General features: G+C 41.0%; 1 protein-coding gene across 1 annotated transcript; it reads left to right on the forward strand.

Moving 5' to 3' along the window:
- The first annotated feature begins 13,382 nt into the window (after positions 1–13,382).
- Positions 13,383–15,059, forward strand: LOC120865446 (U2 small nuclear ribonucleoprotein auxiliary factor 35 kDa subunit-related protein 2-like). The gene has a single exon (XM_040242745.1). The coding sequence runs from the start codon at positions 13,397–13,399 to the stop codon at positions 14,801–14,803; it is 1,407 nt and encodes a 468-aa protein (XP_040098679.1). The 5' UTR covers positions 13,383–13,396; the 3' UTR covers positions 14,804–15,059.
- The last annotated feature ends 4,563 nt before the right edge of the window (positions 15,060–19,622 follow it).

Raw genomic sequence — 19,622 nt, forward strand, 5'->3', positions numbered from 1 at the left:
TGGCAACCCACCCCAGTATTCTCTTGCCTGGAAAATCCCAAGGACAGAGAAGCCTGGTGGGCTGCAGTCCATGGGGTCACAAAAGAGTTGGACACAACTTAGTGTCTAAACAACAACATATTCTTCTAATGCAAGATGCCATTATGAAACTTAACAAAATTAATGATAATTTATTAGTCATATCATGCCTCCTTTCAATGTTTTTAAACAAGAATAAATGGCAAGATTTTACATAATCTACAATTTAACCAAAAGAATACTTTAGTAAAAACCAGCTTGGAGTTTTCGGATATAGCATTCTGTTACATAAATGACTTTAGAGGGAAGTACAGATGGACGTATAGATTGGAAGATGTGAAGAATATTCTCTCACAGATTTTTTTGTCCATCTCTCATCACTGTTCTGAAGAAGGCAATGGCACCCCACTCCAGTACTCTTGAGTGGAAAATCCCATGGACGGAGGAGCCTGGTGGGCTGCAGTCTATGGGGTCATGACTGAGCAACTTCACTTTCACTTTTTACTTTCCTGCACTGGAGAAGGAAATGGCAACCCACTCCAGTGTTCTTGCCTGGAGAATCCCAGGGACGGGGGAGCCTGGTGGGCAGCCGTCTATGGGGTCACAGAGTTGGACACGACTGAAGCGACTTAGCAGCAGCAGCAGCAGCATCACTGTTCTGTGCCTCAGTTCTAGAAACCTCAGAATGATGCTGTTACCTGACAGTACACTAACACAGATTAAAGAAATAGCATCTGTCGGGAAGATCCCCTGGAGAAGGAACAGGCTATCCACTCCAGTATTCTTGGGCTTCCCTGGTAGCTCAGGCAGTACAGAATCCACCTGCGATGTGGGAGACCTGGGGTTTGATCCCTGGGTTGGGAAGATCCCTGGAGAAGGGAAAGGCTACTCACTCCAGTATTGTGGCCTGGAAAATCCCCATGGACAGTAGACTTGTGGGCTACAGTTCATGGGGTTGCAAAGAGTCAGACATGACTGAGCAACTAAGCACACAGGGGCAGGTTGGGAGTTTGGGGTGGACCAGTACATACTGTTATGTTTAAAACAGATAATCAACAAGGACCTAGTGTATAGCACAAGAAACTGCTTAATGTTATGTGGCAGCCTGGATGGGAGGGGAGTTTGGGGGAGAATGGATACATTCTGATGGCTAAGTCCTTTAGCTGTCCACCCAAAACTATCACAGCATTGTTAATCGACTATACTCCAATACAAAATAAAAAGTATATTAAAAAAAGAAATAGCATCTGTTAATCTCATTAAGTTCATTGAGGCAGGATGGGGCTGAGTGCTGGTAAGTGGAGCAGATAAATGTGAGGCATATGTACTTTTTTTCAGGTTGAAAAGTAATCATAGAGAACCCTTTCTCCTTCAGAGCACGTACTGATGCTTCAGAGCACGTGTGACACACGGAATTCCTATTAACTCTGACAGGGTGGAGTTAGGTAGGAAAGACACGCCAGAAACTCACTCCCTAACCTTGGGAAAAAATGTTAGTGCTATGCCTACAGCTCTAGGAAGAGATACATACAAGTATATGTTCATGTCATTTCAATCTTCAATATCTGGTAAACAAGAATTTAGGAAAGGGAGTCTGGCTGATAACTGTCCCAGAAGAAAATAACTCAGTTTGACAGTAAATAAGAAAAATAGTCATATTACCCAGCTATTCTGCTTTCAGCAACTTATTCTAAATAAATAAACAAAGATGCAGGCAAAGATGCACTTCTAAGGTCATTGTATCAGGGTTGCTTATAACCACAAACATTTAAAAAGTGTTCAACAACACAATTGGTGGAATAAATTACATTACAGCATCATGATGGTATACTCTGTAGCCTTTAAAAAGCACCTAGTAGGAATATAGTGGTTAACACGTAAATATTTTGACATTATATTTAATTTTTGAAAATCATGTTATTAAATAGTAAAATGAGGATAATTCCTCTTTAACTTAACAATAATTATATTAGTGTTTACACACCTGCACACATACATACACACATATGCACAAACAAGATTACAAAGATATAGAATTAATATAATGCTAATAGTAATTATCTCTTCAAGTAGAACATAATTTTTTTACTTTAGATTTTTCAACAATGTACGTATAAAAATTAGGTAAAAAAATTTTTTCTTGCAAAAATTTAACTAACATATCTGGCAACTGGGAAGAATGACCTGAAGTAGAATGCCATATACTATAAACCCACAGAAATAACACATAAAGGAACACAGAAAAAGAAAACACGTCTCTGAGAAAGAGTGATCTGAAATGCAGGCTGAGATGCACATGAACTGACCATGCCCATGGTTGAAAACACACAGATATGCTGCTCCCAGGGGACCCAGCAGTAGGTATTAAACACCAGGAGCCTGGATTTAATGACACACAAGGGCAGGAGATAAAACTTTAGGTTAAGTGAAAAATACATAATATACCTGAATACATGATCCCCACTGATGCAGCAGGATTAGCCCTTCAAGGATAGTCTGAAAGATATTATGAAATAAGCATATTTAAAAATTAATTAGAGAGATTTTTAAAAGAAATAAATAGAAAACAAAAGAATAGGCACTATGAAAACAGAACAGGAAGGATTAAAAAGCAGATAAAACTTACAGAAATTAAAAATAGTTATTGAAACAAAAAAAATTGATTCTCTCCACCAACAAGTTTAATAGATGAATTAAATAGTAAATTAAGTTCCAAAGTAGAGATTATGAGATATCTGCAAGCTAGCATTAAGAAAACTACTGAATACTAACTAATTCACTGACTGGATAGCAAGGCTCATTTGACTCAGAGGCTGCCAGGAAGAGCTAGCTAGCAATTGCTAGTCAGGAACTTGGAGAAAGGGGGTGAGGAGAACTGGGAAGCCTGTTTCCAAGCCCTGAATGAGCCCTTACGTCTTGTTAGGTAGGTAAAGGAAAGATTAATAAAAACTTACAGGCCTACGATTATAAAAAGTTAAATGTATACTTATTCTGTACCTTGACATCATGAAGTCATCATGTTTTCCTGTAATATTAATTTTAAATTGTTCGAGAGACTGTTGATTTGTAGCTCTGCTACTGGGAACATGCTTGTAATAAGAAAGTCACAATATTTGCTGTAGAGAATGGATCACTTATTGTCATAACCTTTTTTTTTTTTTGTCATGGGCTGTTGATTTTCCCTGCCGGCTTTGGTGATAATTAATTCACTGATTCCACATAACTCACTCTAACTCAACCATAACAAAGGAACAAAGTTAAAGATATTTTTCTCCTTATGAAAAGGTATATTTCAAGTGACTAGCAAATTCAGTTTAAAACACACTGCAAAATTCTATCCAATACTGAAAGAAGAAATAATACAAGAACAGTAAGACAAATTTGAAGAAAAACAAGGTAAGAATAGTTGCCCTCTCATTTATCAAAACTCAGTATAAACTGACAGTGATCAGTAAGTGTGTTATTGGTGCAAGGACAGGCAAATAGACCAGTGGGCCATGAAAGAGGGAGCCAAGAGAAACTCACGTTTCTTAGGAGAACTTAAGATAATGGAGCCGGCATTGCAAACTGATGGGGAAAGGATAGAGTTTTCAATCCACATGGATAAAATAAGACCCCTTCTCTCATCCATATCACATACCATACCCTGGAATACCAAAAAAATTTCCACAATGATCCCAAACCTAAAGCAAAACTTTTAAAGATTTATAGACAACCCAATCAAAAAATGGGCAGAAGACCTAAATAGACATTTCTTCAAAGACATACAGATGGACAGCAGGCACATGGAAAGATGCTCATTGTAGCTAATTATTAGAAAAATGCAAATCAAAACAACAATGAGGTATCACTTCACATTGCTCAGAATGGCCAACATCAAAAAGTCTACAGGGGATATCCTGGTTGTCCAGTGGTTAGAACTCTGCATTTTCACTGCCAAGGGCCCAGGTTCAATCCCTGGTTGGGGAACTAAGATCCCACAAGTCACACAATGTGGGGGAAAAAAGCTACAAAAAATGAATGCTGGAGAGGATGTGGAGAAAAGGGAACCCTCCTACACTGTTGGTGGGAATGTAAATTGCAGCCACGATGGAGAACAGTGTGGAGGTGCCTTAAAAAACTAAAAATAGAATTACCATATGATCTAGCAATCCCACTCCTGGGCATATATCTGGAGAAAACTCTAACTTGAAAAGATATATGCAACCCAATGTTCATAGCAGTACAACTTATAATAGCCAGGACATGGAAACAACCCAAGTGTCCATCAACAGAGGACTGGTTTAAGAAAGGGCAGTATATAGATACAGATAGATATACAGATGGATTATTACTCAGCCATAAAAGAGAATGAAATAATGCTATTTGTAGCAATATGGATGGACCTAGAGATTATCAAGCTAATAAGTCAGAAAGAGAAAGACAAATATCATATCAACTATGGTTTTTCCAGTAGTCACGTACAGATGTGAGTTGGACCATAAAGAAGGCTGAGCACCAAAGAACTGATGTTTTTGTACTGTGGTGCTGGAGAAGACTCTTGAGAGTCCCTTGGACTGCAAGGAGATCAAACCAGTCAATCCTAAAGGAAATCAACCCTGAATATTCACTGGAAGGACTGATGCTGAAGCTGAAGCTCCAATACTTTGGCCACCTGATGAGAAGAGCCAACTCACTGAAAAAGACCCTGCTGCTGGGAAAGATTGAGGGCAAGAGGAGAAGGGGGTGGCAGAGGATGAGATGGTTGGACAGCATCATTGACTCAATGGACATGAGTTTGAGCAAATTCCAGGAGAGTGAAGGACCGGGAAGCCTGGTGTGCTGCAATCCATGGGGTTGCAAAGAATTTGACATGGCTGAGCAACTGAACAATAACAAAAACAGCAACAACAAAATCACTTATATGTGGAATCTAAAAGAAAAAGATACAAATGAACTTCTTTATCAAACAGAAACAGACTCATAAACAGAAAACAAACCTATGGTTACCAAAGGAGAAGAGGGAGAGATAAATTTGGAATTTGTGATTAACAGATACACACTACTGTATATAAGATTGATAAACAACAAAGACTTATGGTGTATTACAGGGAATTATATTTAATATCTGTACTAACCTATAATGGAAAAGTCTGAAAAAATATACTCACATATATGTATAACCGAATCACTTTGCTATACACCTGAGACACTATACTTCAATTTAAAATAAAAATTTTTTAAATGATAGACCAAAATATACGATAATATACTTATGACCTCAGGGTATGGTTGAAGTTCTTAAGACAATAACAGCACAAATCATAGAAGAATGGTAAATGTGATGACATTAAAATAACACATATCTGTATGAGAAAACACACTCCCAACCACAGACCAGGAAAAGGTATTCATATAAAGAAGAATTTCAAAAATGGGGAAAGGCCATGAGGGGGTTGGGGGAAACAATATAATAGAAAAATGTTGAAATGATATGAACAAATAATTTATAAAAGAAGAAATATGAATGGCGAAGAGTTTGTAATTGCAGAGATAGTCACTGTCAGATTAGACCCCATTGAATTATCAGTATTCAATAGTTTTTGGCTCACAAAAATGCAATTTCATATAGGTAAAACTAACAGTGAGGGACAAAATCATTTTAAAAGATACCATTTCAAAACCATCAGGTTGGGACTTCTCAGATGGTTCAGTGGCTAAGGCTCTGTTGGGGAACTAGATCCCACATGCCACAACTTAAGATCCTGTATGCTGCAGTGAGGATCAAAGACTCTGCGGGTCCCAACTAAGACGCGGTGCAGCCAAATAAATAAATATTTTAAAAATACATAAATAAATAAAAATAAAAACCATCAGGTTGATTATTAGGGTTGGCAAAATGATATGGGAACACAAACTTTTACACAGTTGTAGAAAGAAATATAGATTAGTATAGTACTTTATAATATCTAGTAAAATTTAATGTCTACATTCTAAGACCAAGCAACTTCTCTCCCATATCATCTAGCTAGATAAATTCTTACGTATGCTCACAAGGAGACAAGCTGAGAATATTGTATTAATCAGTTTTACAGAGAAACAGAACGAGTAGGGCACAGATGTATGTAACTATCTATTGATAGGTAGGTAGACAGATAGACACATACATATAATACGCATATAGATATATATAAAGAGATTTATTATAAGGAATTGGCTCCTGCAATTATGGAGGCTGAGAAGTCCCAAGAACTGCAGTTGTCAAGGTGAAGGCCAGGGAGAGCCGAAGGTATAAGTTTCAGTTCAAAATCCAGCAGGCTCACTAACCAAGAAAAACTGATATTTCAGTCTGAGTTCAAAGGCCAGGAAAGACCAAAGTCTCAAGCAGTCAGGCAAGAAGAACTCCCTCCAGCCTTCTGTCCTATTCAGGGTTGGATGGGGTCCACGTGCATTAGGGAGGGTCAGAAGCTTTACGCAGTCCACAGATTCAAATGTCAATTTCATCCAAAAAGTATCCTCACAGACATACCCAGAATAATGTGTGATGAAATGTCGGGGCATTTCTTAGCCCAGTCAGCTTGACACATAAAATTAATCATCACAGGTACTCACAACTCTATTACATATAAATGAAAACAATCTCCTTGTCTATTCATTTCACAAGTATTCACTAAGCACTCATTATGTGTACCCATGGATTGTTCAATATGTCTGGGATACACCAGGGAGTACAAATATTCCTCTCCCTGGAGAGCTTACATATTAGTTAAGGGAGACAAACAGCAAGCATAACACTTTGATTGGTTAACAGACCACTCTGCCTACTCGGGAGGGGACAAGGATGGAAGCAGGAAGCTGCTGCAGTAACCCAAGTGAAACGTGATGACGGCGTGGACCAGGATGATAAAAGATGTTGGGTCTATTTTAAATATAGACCTACAGAATTCCTGACAGATTAAACATGGAATGTGAGCCAAAGTGAGGAACTGAGATGGCTATCAGCATGCCTGATCGTTTGCCAGGATGAAGTCGCCATCCATTGAGAAGAAGCAGGTAACAGAGGGAGAAGGTTTGACAGGAGAAACAAGCTAAGTTCTGGACCTGTTAACTTGGATGCATCCATCAGACACTCAAGTGGAGATTTTGAATTGGGAATTGACAGGTATCACTGGGAAGCTTCCCAAGTGGCACAAAGAATCTGCCTGCCAGTGCAGGAGATGTAAGAGATGAGGGTTCAATCCCTGGGTTGGGAAGATCCCCTGGAGAAGGAATGGCAACCCATTCCAGTAACCTTGCCTGAAAAATCCCATGGACAGAGGAGCCTGGCAGCCTACAGTCCATGAGGTCACAGAGTAGAACATGACTGAATGAGAACACACATGTACATCTGGAGTTCAGAAGAGATGCCAACACAGAGATATAAAACTGTCAGCATGTAGATAGCATATACATCCATCAGTTCAGTTCAGTTCAGTCACTGAGTCACGTCCAGCTCTTTGCGACTGCATGAATCCCAGCACACCAGGCCTCCCTGTCCATCATCAACTCCCAGAGTTCACTCAAACTCATGTCCATCGAGTCCGTGATGCCATCCAGCCATCTCATCCTCTGTTGTCCCCTTCTCCTCCTGCCCCCAATCCCTCCCAGCATCAGAGTCTTTTCCAAGGAGTCAACTCTTCACATGAGGTAGCCAAAGTACTGGAGTTTCAGCTTCAGCATCAGTCCTTCCAATGAACACCGACAACTGATCTCCTTTAGGATGGTCTGGTTGGATCTCCTTGCAGTCCAAGGGACTCTCAAGAGTCTTCTCCAACACCACAGTTCAAACGCATCAATTCTTTGGCACTCAGCTTTCTTCACAGTCCAACTCTCACATCCATCCATACATGACCACAGGAAAAACCATAGCCTTGACTAGACGGAACTTTGTTGGCAAGGTAATATTTCTACTTTTCAATATGCTAACTAGGTTGCTCATAACTTTCCTTTCAAGGAGTAAGCGTCTTTCAATTTCACGGCTACAATCACCATCTGCAGTGATTTTGGAGCCCCCCAAAAATAAAGTCTGACACTGTTTCCACTGTTTCCCCATCTATTTCCCATGAAGTGATGAGACCAGATGCCATGATCTTAGTTTTCTGAATGTTGAGCTTTAAGCCAACTTTTTCACTCTCCTCTTTCACTTTCATCAAGAGGCTTTTTAGTTCCTCTTCACTTTCTGCCATAGGGTGGTGTCATCTGCATATCTGAGGTTATTGAGATCTCCCGGCAATCTTGATTCCAGCTTGTGCTTCTTCCAACCCAGTGTTTCTCATGATGTACTCTGCATATAAGTTAAATAGGCAGGGTGACAATATACAGCCTTGACGTACTCCTTTTCCTATTTGGAACCAGTCTGTTGTTCCATGTCCAGTTCTGACTGTTTCTTCCTGACCTGCATATAGGTTTCTCAGGAGGCAGATCAGGTGGTCTGGTATTCCCAACTCTTTCAGAATTTTCCACAGTTTATTGTGATCCACACAGTCAAAGGCTTTGGCATAGTCAATAAAACAGAAATAGATGTTTTTCTGGAACTCTCTTGCTTTTTCCATGATCCAGAGGATGTTGACAATTTGATCTCTGGTTCCTCTGCCTTTTCTAAAACCAGTTTGAACATCTGGAAGTTCACGGTTCATGTATTGCTGAAGCCTGGCTTGGAGAATTTTGAGCATTACCTTACTAGTGTGTGAGATGAGTATAATTGTGCGGTAGTTTGAGCATTCTTTGGCATTGCCTTTCTTTGGGATTGGAATGAAAACTGACCTTTTCAAGTCCTGTGGCCACTGCTGAGTTTTCCAAATTTGCTGGCATATTGAGTCCAGCACTTTCACAGCATCATCTTTCAGGATTTGAAATAGCTCCACTGGAATTCCATCACCTCCACTAGCTTTGTTCATAGTGATGCTTTCTAAGGCCCACTTGACTTCACATTCCAGGATGTCTGGCTCTAGGTGAGTGATCACACCATCATGATTATCTGGGTCATGAAGATCTTTTTTGTACAGTTCTTCTGTGTATTCTTGCCACCTCTTCTTAATATCTTCTGCTTCTGTTAGGTCCATACCATCCCTGTCCTTTATCGAGCTCATCTTTGCATGAAATGTTCCCTTGGTATCTCTAATTTTCTTGAAGAGATCTCTAGTCTTTCCCATTCTATTGTTTTCCTCTACTTCTTTGCATTGATCACTGAGGAAGGCTTTCTTATCTCTTCTTGCTATTATTTGGAACTCTGCATTCAGATGCTTATATCTTTCCTTTTTTCCTTTGCTTTTCGCCTCTCTTCTTTTCACAGCTATTTGTAAGGCCTCCCCAGACAGCCATTTTGCTTTTATGCATTTTTTTCCATGGGGATGGTCTTGATCCCTGTCTCCTGTACAATGCCACAAACCTCATTCCATTGTTCATCAGGCACTCTGTCTTATCAGATCTAGTCCCTTAAATCTATTTCTCACTTCCACTATATAATCATAAGGGATTTGATTTAGGTCATAACTGAATGGTCTAGTGGTTTTCCCCACTTTCTTCAATTTCAGTCTGAATTTGGCAATAAGAAGTTCATGATCTGAGCCACAGTCGGCTCCTGGTCTTGTTTTTGCTGACTGTATAGAGCTTCCCCATCTTTGGCTGCAAAGAATATAATCAATCTGATTTCGGTGTTGACCATCTGGTGATGTCCATGTGTAGAGTCTTCTCTTGTGTTGTTTAAAGAGGGTGTTTGCTATGACCAGTGCATTCTCTTGGCAAAATTCTATTAGCCTTTGCCCTGCTTCATTCCATACGCCAAGGCCAAATTTGCCTGTTACTCCAGGTGTTTCTTGACTTCCTACTTTTGCATTCCAGTCTCCTATAATGAAAAGGACATCTTTTTTGGGTGTTATTTCTAAAAGGTCTTGTAGGTCTTCATAGAGCCATTCAACTTCAGCTTCTTCAGCGTTACTGGTTGCAGCATAGGCTTGGATTACTGTGATATTGAATGGTTTGCCATGGAAACAAACAGAGATCATTCTGTCGTTTTTGAGATTGCATCCAAGTACTGTATTTTGGACTCTTTTGTTGACCGTGATGGCTACTCCATTTCTTCTAAGGGATTCCTGCCCACAGTAGTAGATATAATGGTCATCTGAGTTAAATTCACCCATTCCAGTCCATTTTAGTTCACTGATTCCTAGAATGTCAACGTTCACTCTTGCCATCTCCTGTTTGACCACTTCCAATTTGCCTTGATTCATGGACCTGACATTCCCGGTTCCTATGCAATATTGCTCTTTATGGCATCGGACCTTGATTCTATCACCAGTCACATCCACAGCTGTGTTTTGTTTTGTTTTGGTTCCACCCCTTCATTCTTTCTGAAGTTATTTCTCCACTGATCTCCAGTATCATATTGGGCACCTACTGTCCCAGGGAGTTCCCCTTTCAGTATCCTATCATTTTGCCATTTCATACTGTTCATGGGGTTCTCAAGGCAAGAATACTGAAGTGGTTTGCCATTCCCTTCTCCAGTCGACCACATTCTGTCAGACCTCTACACCATGACCCACCTGTCTTGGGTGGCCCGACATGGCATGGCTTAGTTTCACTGAGTTAGACATCCCCTTAATGGTTTTATACATCCATAAGACTGCATAAAACCATTAAGAGGATGAATGTAATTAGAGAAGACATCCAAGGATTGACCCTCAGGTCCTCCAAGGTGAGGTCAGGGTGATAAGAAGGAATCAACAAAGGAGGCTGAGAAGCAGCCAGAGAAACAGGAGGAAGACCAAGAATGGGGTGTCTGGAAGTTAAGTGGAAACAGCATCCAAGGAGAAGGTCCTGGACAGGTCCATCACCACCTGTCAAATGCTGCTGTAGGTTGAGTAAGACAGACAGTTATATATTAAAGTAAACAAAACAAAAGACATACGCAAGGAGGGATGGGAGGAGGCTCAAGAGGGAGCAGATATATATACACTTAGAGCTGACTCATGTTGTTGTATAGTAGACATACATTGTACATGTTGTGTACCAACACAACATTGTAAAGCAATTATCTTCCAATTAAAAATAATTTTTTAAAGAAAGAAAAAAAGCCAACATTTGGAAAAGAGCTGAAGTTCAGGTGAATTGTTGGGGACAAGTCTGAGTGGATCCCAGAGAGAACGGGAGAAGAATTCAATTCAGAAAGTATACACATCTCTTTCAGGAAGTTTTTAAAGATATATTTGTATGTTGGTGGGAAATTCCAGTACAAAGGGAATAAAATCAATCATTCAGGAAGGAGAGAGGTGAGACTTGCTGGAGTAGCCACTGAACAGATGAGAGCGGACCCAGGACACAAGGAGAGGCTGGCCTTAGAGAAAACACAGATAGCAGGAGGCAGGGAGGCAGAGGAGGCGAAGCCAAATGCTGGTTGATAAGTATGATGAGATTGTGGAAATTCTCCTCTGTCAGCTTCAGTCTTCCTAGTCCTTGGCCAAATGGGAGGCTGAGGAGGAGAAAGAGGAGGAGACAGTGTGAAATGTCACTGAGGAGAGAGGAAGAATGAATGGGCTGAGGAAAAGCAGTATGGCTGGCAGGCAGCATGAGCCCAACACGACGCTCTTGGTCATAGAGTGAGACCAGTCAGGGTGGTCATCTACTGTTCCTGTGTCTGCTTCAGCACCACAGGGGCACGTGTAAAGGAGCTAGAGAGACGGACTTAATCTGGGATTTAGTTTCACCAATGAGTAAGAAGAAGTAAGAGAAAGCAGGAGAGTGGAAGGTGTATGCAAAGGAAAGGGAATTATCAGCAAGGACATTAAAGCTGGGACATAAAGGGAAGGAGGCTACTCAGACGTTAATGAGCAGTGGAAAGGTCAATGAATTGAAGGGTCCAGTGGGGTCTAAGAACTGTTAGAGTTGAGATACTAGAAAGGTGTAAACTGATCTTTCAACATGGTAGTAAACAGGACTTCCCTGGTGGTCCAGTATGTTAGAAGAATTATCTTCATGTATCTTGAACTTGCCATTGAGTTTAAATGGGTCTGATATAGAAAGAATGAGCATAAACTAGGAGCTAAATAAATTAATAAACCTAAATTAATAAACCAGGAGGGTGGTCTGGGGTACAGCTATAGTCTAGGGGAAATGGATAAACTGGTTAAGCCCTAAAAGTAGAATGCTATGTAGCAGCTAACATGAATTAACTGGAATTTACATATATCCATGTGAGTAAATTTCAAAATTTTAAATATTAAATGAAATTAAATGAAAAATACCAAATGAAAAAAATCAAGTTGCAGAAAGATTTGTATACTATGACAGAATATATAAAATTTTAAAATGCATACAGATGGCTAACACATGAAAAGATGCTCAACATCACTCATTATCAGAGAAATGCAAATCAAAACCACAATGAGGTATCATTTCACACCAGTCAGAATGGCTGCAATCCAAAAGTCTACAAGCAATAAATGCTGGAGAGGGTGTGGAGAAAAGGGAACCCTTTTATACTGTTGGTGGGAATGCAAACTAGTACAGCCAGTATGGAGAACAGTGTGGAGACTCCGTAAAAAACTGGAAATAGAACTGCCTTATGACCCAGCAATCCCACTGCTGGGCATACACACCGAGGAAACCAGAATTGAAAGAGACACGTGTACCCCAATGTTTATCGCAGCACTGTTTCTAATAGCCAGGACATGGAAGCAACCTAGATGTCCATTGGCAGACGAATGGATAAGAAAGCTGTGGTACGTATACACAATGGAGTATTACTCAGCCATTAAAATGAACACATTTGAATCAGTCTAATGAGGTGGATGAAACTGGAGCCTATTATACAGAGTGAAGCCAGAAAGAAAAACACCAATACAGTATACTAACACATATATATGGAATTTAGAAAGATGGTAATGATAACCTTGTATGCGAGACAGCAAAAGAGACACAGATATATAGAGCAGTCTTTTGGACTCTGTGGGAGAGGGAGAGGGTGGGATGATTTGGGAGAATGGCATTGAAACATGTATAATATCATATATGAAACAAATCACCAGTCCAGGTTCGATGCATGATACTGGATGCTTGGGGCTGGTGCACTGAGATGACCCAGAGGGATGGTACAGGGAGGGAGGAGGGAGGGGGGTTCAGGATGGGGAACACGTGTATACCTGTGGTGAATTCATGTTGATATATGGCAAAACCAATACAATATTGTAATTAACCTCCAATTAAAATAAGTAAATTTATATTTTAAAAAATAAAATTCATTCATATAAAAAATAAAATGCAAACAAAACAGAAGTGTTTGTGGATTAATACATCAGCAGTAAAAACAGAAAATAAGTATCAGCCTTTTCCGGCCGGCTCCCGTGGGCGTGGCGGCGCTGGCAAGATGGCGGCGCCCGAGAGTATGCTGTTTTCGGAGAAGCTGAGCCACAAAAAGTACAGGGCCGCCCTGAAGAAGGAGAAACGAAAGAAACGGCGACAGGAACTCGCTCGACTGAGAGACTCTGGACTCTCACAGAAGGAGGAGGAAGAGGAGGCAGTGGCAGATGCTTTGACTGAAGAACAAGAAGAAGAAGAAGAGAGGCTGTTGGAGAGAGAGAGGCAAAAATTACATGAGGAATGGTTGCTGCGGGAGCAGAAGGCACAAGAAGAATTCAGAATAAAGAAGGAAAAGGAAGAGGCAGCTAGAAAACGGCAGGAAGAACAAGAGAGAAAGTTAAAGGAAGAATGGGAAGAACAGCAGAGAAAAGAGAGAGAAGAGGAGCAGCAGAAGCTACAAGAGAAGAAAGAAAGAGAGGAAGCTGTGCAGAAGATGCTGGAGCAGGCTGAAAATGAGTTGGAAAATGGTGCCACATGGCAAAACCCAGAACCACCCATGGAATTAAGAGTAATGGAGAAAGATCGAGCTAATTGTCCATTCTACAGTAAAACGGGAGCGTGCAGATTCGGAGATCGGTGTTCCCGTAAACATAATTTCCCAACATCGAGTCCCACCCTTCTTATTAAAAGCATGTTTACAACGTTTGGGATGGAGCAGTGCAGAAGGGACGACTACGACCCCGACGCAAGCCTGGAGTACAGCGAAGAGGAAACCTACCAGCAGTTCTTGGACTTTTATGACGACGTGCTCCCTGAGTTCAAGAATGTGGGAAAAGTGATCCAGTTTAAGGTCAGCTGCAACTTGGAACCTCATCTGAGGGGCAATGTGTATGTTCAGTATCAATCGGAAGAAGAATGCCAAGCAGCCCTTTCTCTGTTTAATGGACGATGGTATGCAGGACGACAGCTTCAGTGTGAATTCTGCCCAGTGACCCGGTGGAAAATGGCAATTTGTGGTTTATTTGAAATACAGCAGTGTCCCAGAGGGAAACATTGCAACTTGCTTCACGTGTTCAGAAATCCCAACAATGAGTTTTGGGAAGCGAATCGAGACATCTACCTATCTCCAGATCGGACTGGCTCCTCCTTTGGGAAGAGCTCAGAGAGGAGGGCAAGGCTGGGCCCCCACGACGACTACTATAGCAGGCCGAGGAGGAGGAGGAGGAGCCCTGGGCTGGCCCACTCCTACAAGAGGAACGGGGAGGCCGACTGGAAGAGAAGGAGTAGTCACGGGGCCGAGAAATCTCACAAACACAGGTCCAGAAGCCGGGGAAGGCACAGTTCCCGAAGCAGAGGAAGAAAAAGGGACCGCAGCTGCGGACGGGGCAGCCAGAGCCATAGCCGCAGGAGCCGCAGCCAGAGCTCCTCCAGGTCCAGGAGCCGTGGCGGGAGGAGGTCAGGGAGCAGAGACTGAACTCTTAGAGCCCCAAATCCAAATAAACTTACTGTGTTTTTCAGTGATCGTACACCTTATTTATGGCGGCTACATACTTGGATGAAGGGCTCTCAGCTCATGTGGCTTAGCAAGTCTGGCAAAACTGTATGTAGACTGGAACCCTGTTTTAAAATATTTTTATTCTCTGATAATCACAGTGTGTTTAGTATAGAGAACCTAGAAAACATAAAATGTATACGGCCCCCAAATTACTTAAAATCCTGACCCTTAAAGATAACCAATTAACACTGCAGCGTTACTTTTAAGTCTTTTTGAGTGTGTACACATTTTTTTTACACAAAGATCATGGCTGTAGTTGAAATTTTTTTTCACACCATTGTCCTATTTCATCAAGCTCTAGTCTGTTTTGCTCACTGCATAGTGTGGATCTATCTGTTTATTAAGTCATATCCCTATTGTTGGATTTTTAAGTTATTTTAAATTTTGCACTATTAAAGAATCCCGTTCTATAAACAGAAAAAAAAAAAAAAAGAACTCCTCTGTCCATGGGATTCTCCAGGAGAGAATACTGGAGTGGGTTGCTATGCCCTCCTGCAGGAGATCCTCCTGACCCACGGATCAAACCCTTGTCTCACTGAGTCTCCAGTATTGGCAGGCAGCTTCTTTACCACTAGTGCCACCTGGGAAGCCCTTCTCTGGTCTACTTACCCCCAAATCACATCTTTTTAAATCTCAAATCTTCCTAAGAGACGACAAAGTTAATAAAAATAAAAAACGATAATAATTCCAATATTATCCTTGGTTTCAAGCTGTTTACATCACAGAAAGCCTACGAATGTGCCACCAATTGTTCTCCCTTGCTCACCCATTCATGTGTGAAAGGAGGGCAGCTAAGAATCACCCTTGTCATTTTGTGTGCATTCTTCTAGAGGTAATCTGCATGTTAACAAAAACATATTATTTTAACCTTTGCACGGTAGTGGCATATCCACATTTTTCTAGTTTCAGTTAAAATAAAATGAAAATCTTTCCATAACAGAATATGCAGACCTGCCTCATTGTTTTCAACGGCTTTATAGCATCTAATCATACGGTTGCACCATAACTGATTTAATTTGTCCTTCATAGAAGGACACTCACATTTCAAACATTTCAGTATTTCAAAACAATGCTATAATAAGTATGTTTGGAACATGTAATTCACAAATGTATGAATAAACTTGATAGATATTACCAAAATACCCCTTGTAGAGATCAATGTCAATTTCACAGCATGCATGCTAAGTCGCTTCAGTCGTGTCCGACTCTTTGTGACTCCATGGACTATAGCCCTCCAGGCTTCTCTCTCTGTGGGATTCTCCAGGCAGGAGCACTGGAGTGGGTTGCCATTTCCTTCTCCAGGGGCTCTTCCCAACCCAGGAACTGAAATCATGTCTCCTGACTCCTGCATTGACAGGCAGGTTCTTCACCACTAGCACCACCTGGGAATCACCAATTTCACAGATTAATGTCAATTTCCATTTTTTACAGCAGCGTGGAAGCCAACATCCCCCGCATCAACATACTGCTACCAGTCGTCCACCCTTTATCCAGCTGATAGGTGAAAAGGGCCAACTTGTAGTTTTAACTTGCATTTTTCTTGCAAGAGAGAACAGGCACCTCTTCTCATGCTTGTTCCCTGGTAGTCAGCATTCAGTCAGGAAAAGAGAAAGCACTCGAGGTATCACACAGGACAGGATTTAACACAGGTGCTTCCAAAACCTTGGAAGGGCTGGGTGAAAGGAAGTTCAGGGAAAGCTGCCAGTGAATTCAGGAAATCAAGAAGTCACAGGAACTGCAGGAAACCACGGCTGATGAGCTCAGCTGCTGGCAGCACTGAAGCAGGTGATCAGTAGAGTGCAGAAGCTCCTGCAAAACCTCACGTAAGCCCTCTGAGCAAGCCCGGCCCTCTGCCTCCGATGCTGCAGAGCAATTACAGCTTCTGTTTCTCCTGTTCTTCAAATATTACATGTACCTCTCACTGGGAGATGGCAAATAAACCCTCTTAGCAAGGAAATCAAGGAAGCGTGGCTTCTAAGCTTCCACCTCCAACAGTACAGTGAGAATCCAGAAGGCAGCCCTGGTACCAAGACTGTGTGTGTGTCCTCAGTCATGTCCAACTCTTCGTAACCCCACGGACTACAGCCCACCAGACTCCTCTGTCCAAGGAGTTTCCCAGGCAAAAATACTGGGTTGCCATTTTCTACTCCAGGGGAGCCTCCTGATTCAGGAATTGAACCCGTGTGTCTTGCATCCCCTGCACTGGCAGGTGGATTCTGTACCACTGCACCAACTGGGAAGACCCTAGTACCAAGTATCAACAGGCAATGCCCAGCATGGCCCACTCCTCTGGCTCGCGGCACTCACACCCTTCCAGCTAGCTTTGAACCTTCAAACCACTTCATGCTTCCATCTAATGTAAGGCAGTGATCCTTCATGCAACCAAAGTGGTTCACTGTCTTCCCTTAGAAAGTCCCATCAGTCTCTACCCATCTCTGGTCTCCGTTCCTCTTTTGGTTCAATACGACTTGTTTCTGCAACTGCTCCCAAGGTGAGAGCTGATATTTATAATTTTCTTCTTCTACACCTCCTTCTATGCTTCCTATGCCTTCAGTCAGAACCTCAGTTAATTGAGATGCTTTACCTGGAAGGTGCCTCAAATCATAATTGCTAAAGATCCGTGCCATTAGGATTCTGTCTCTTTGGTGTTGCTAAAGCCTTCTATCCATTCTCCCTCCATGCGGGGATGTACTAAGAGGTGTTCAAAGTACTGTGGGGGTGTTTGAGTGTGCATGCTCACATGTGCACTTGTGGGTACTATTAGGTAGATAAGGAGTTTTGGAGGCTTTTATTTGTATTATGAATATGGAAAAAAGTTCTGGACTTTTGAGTCTTGAGTTCTTATACTTCCTAGATGCTGTTTCGTCATGTTTCTTAAGCAAGACTTGGGATGTGGCATGTGTAATTGCTTACTAGTCAAAAGATCATTGAGATGGGTTATAAATAGGATTTTCCTCCCAAATTGTAGACCAGTAAAAAAAGTACTTTTGATGGCAAAGGCACAGCAACAAAAGCAAAAACACAGCTGATCTGCATTGTTGACAGCAGAAATCAACATGACGTTGTAAAGTAATTATCATCCAATTAAAAATTTTACAATTAAGTGGGACAACATCAAACTAAGAAGCTTCTACTCATCAAAAGAAACAATCAAACCATCAACAACATGAAAAAGCAACCTACTAAATGGGAGAAAATATTTGCAAGTCAGATAATCAAAAACGGTTAATATTCAAAATATATAAAGAATTCACACAACTCAATAACAAAAAAACTATTGATATAACAAACATTAAAAATGAGCTGAGGAATTGGACAGTTTTCCAAAGAAGACAAACAAATGGCAACAGATACTTGAAAGGATGCTCAACATCATTAATGAATAGGGAGATGCATAGAAATCAAAACCACAATGTTACCTCATGCCCATTAGAAAATGCTGTTTATTATCAGAAAGACAAGAGATAACAAACGTTGGAAGGGTGGGGAAAAAACAGAACCCTAGCGCATTGTTGGTGGGAATGCAAATTGGTGCAGCCATTATAATGGAGAGCAGTATGGAGTTTCATGAAAAAATTAAACATAGAATTATATGATCCAGCAATCCCACTTCTAAGTATACATTCAAAGGAAATGAAAACAGGATATCAAAAAGATATCTGCACTTTCCTGTTTACAGCAGCATTATTCACAATAGCCAAGGTATGGAAACAACTTAAGAGTCCATCAATGGATAAATGGATAAAGATGAGGCATATACAGTCACTCTCAGTATCCAAAGGCAACTGGTTTCTCCTGCAGATACCAGAATTCATGGATATTCAAGTCTCTTAAATAAAATAACACAGTACTTGTACATAACCCATACATATCCTCCCAAATATTTTAAATCACCTTTAAATTATTTATAATATCTAATACAATGTAAATGTTATGCAAATAGTTATAGTGTAAACAGTTGCCTGTATACAGCAAATTCAAGTTTTACTTTTTGGAACGTTCTGGAATTTTTCTCCCTGATATTTTTTGATCTGTAGTTGGTTGAATCCATGGATGCAAAACCTAAAGATAAAAAAGGGCTGACTGTATACAATGGAATATTATTCAGCCATGAGAACTTTCATTAGGGGACAAGAGAAGCAATAACTGGAACGTTCTTCAACAGAACTTCACTTATGGTTTAACAAAAAAAAAAGAACCAAAGAAAATCCCACTACTTCATAAATCCTAGAAACTGCTGTATCTAGTTAGGATCTTTGGATTTATAGTCTTTTATGATACATGGCAACATAAGAAAATACCTAGACCAGTAATTCTTGGCTTTTTAAGGTCAAAGACCCATTTGAGAATGACATGAAAATCACAGGCATTTCTCATTAGAGAAACTCTCTAATATAATATCAGCATTTCACTCACACAACAAAATTGAGTATCTGCCCCTTTTGGAATATCACAATGGAAATTGCATGCTTATGCAACTGTACAATGTGAAAGACACTTTTGCTGCTGCTGCTGCTAAGTCGCTTCAGTCGTGTCCGACTCTGTGCGACCCATAGACAGCAGCCCACTAGGCTCCTCTGTCCCTGGGATTCTCCAGGCAAGAATACCGGAGGGGGTTGCCATTTCCTTCTCCAATGCATGAAAGTAAAAAGTGAAAGTGAAGTCGCAGAGTCGTGCCCGACGCCATGGACTGCAGCCTACCAGGCTCCTCCATCTGTGGGATTTTGCAGGCGAGAGT

The sequence above is a fragment of the Oryx dammah genome, unplaced genomic scaffold (genome assembly GCF_014754425.2).
Source record: "Oryx dammah isolate SB20612 unplaced genomic scaffold, SCBI_Odam_1.1 HiC_scaffold_6, whole genome shotgun sequence".
NCBI classification, from domain to species: domain Eukaryota; kingdom Metazoa; phylum Chordata; class Mammalia; order Artiodactyla; family Bovidae; genus Oryx; species Oryx dammah.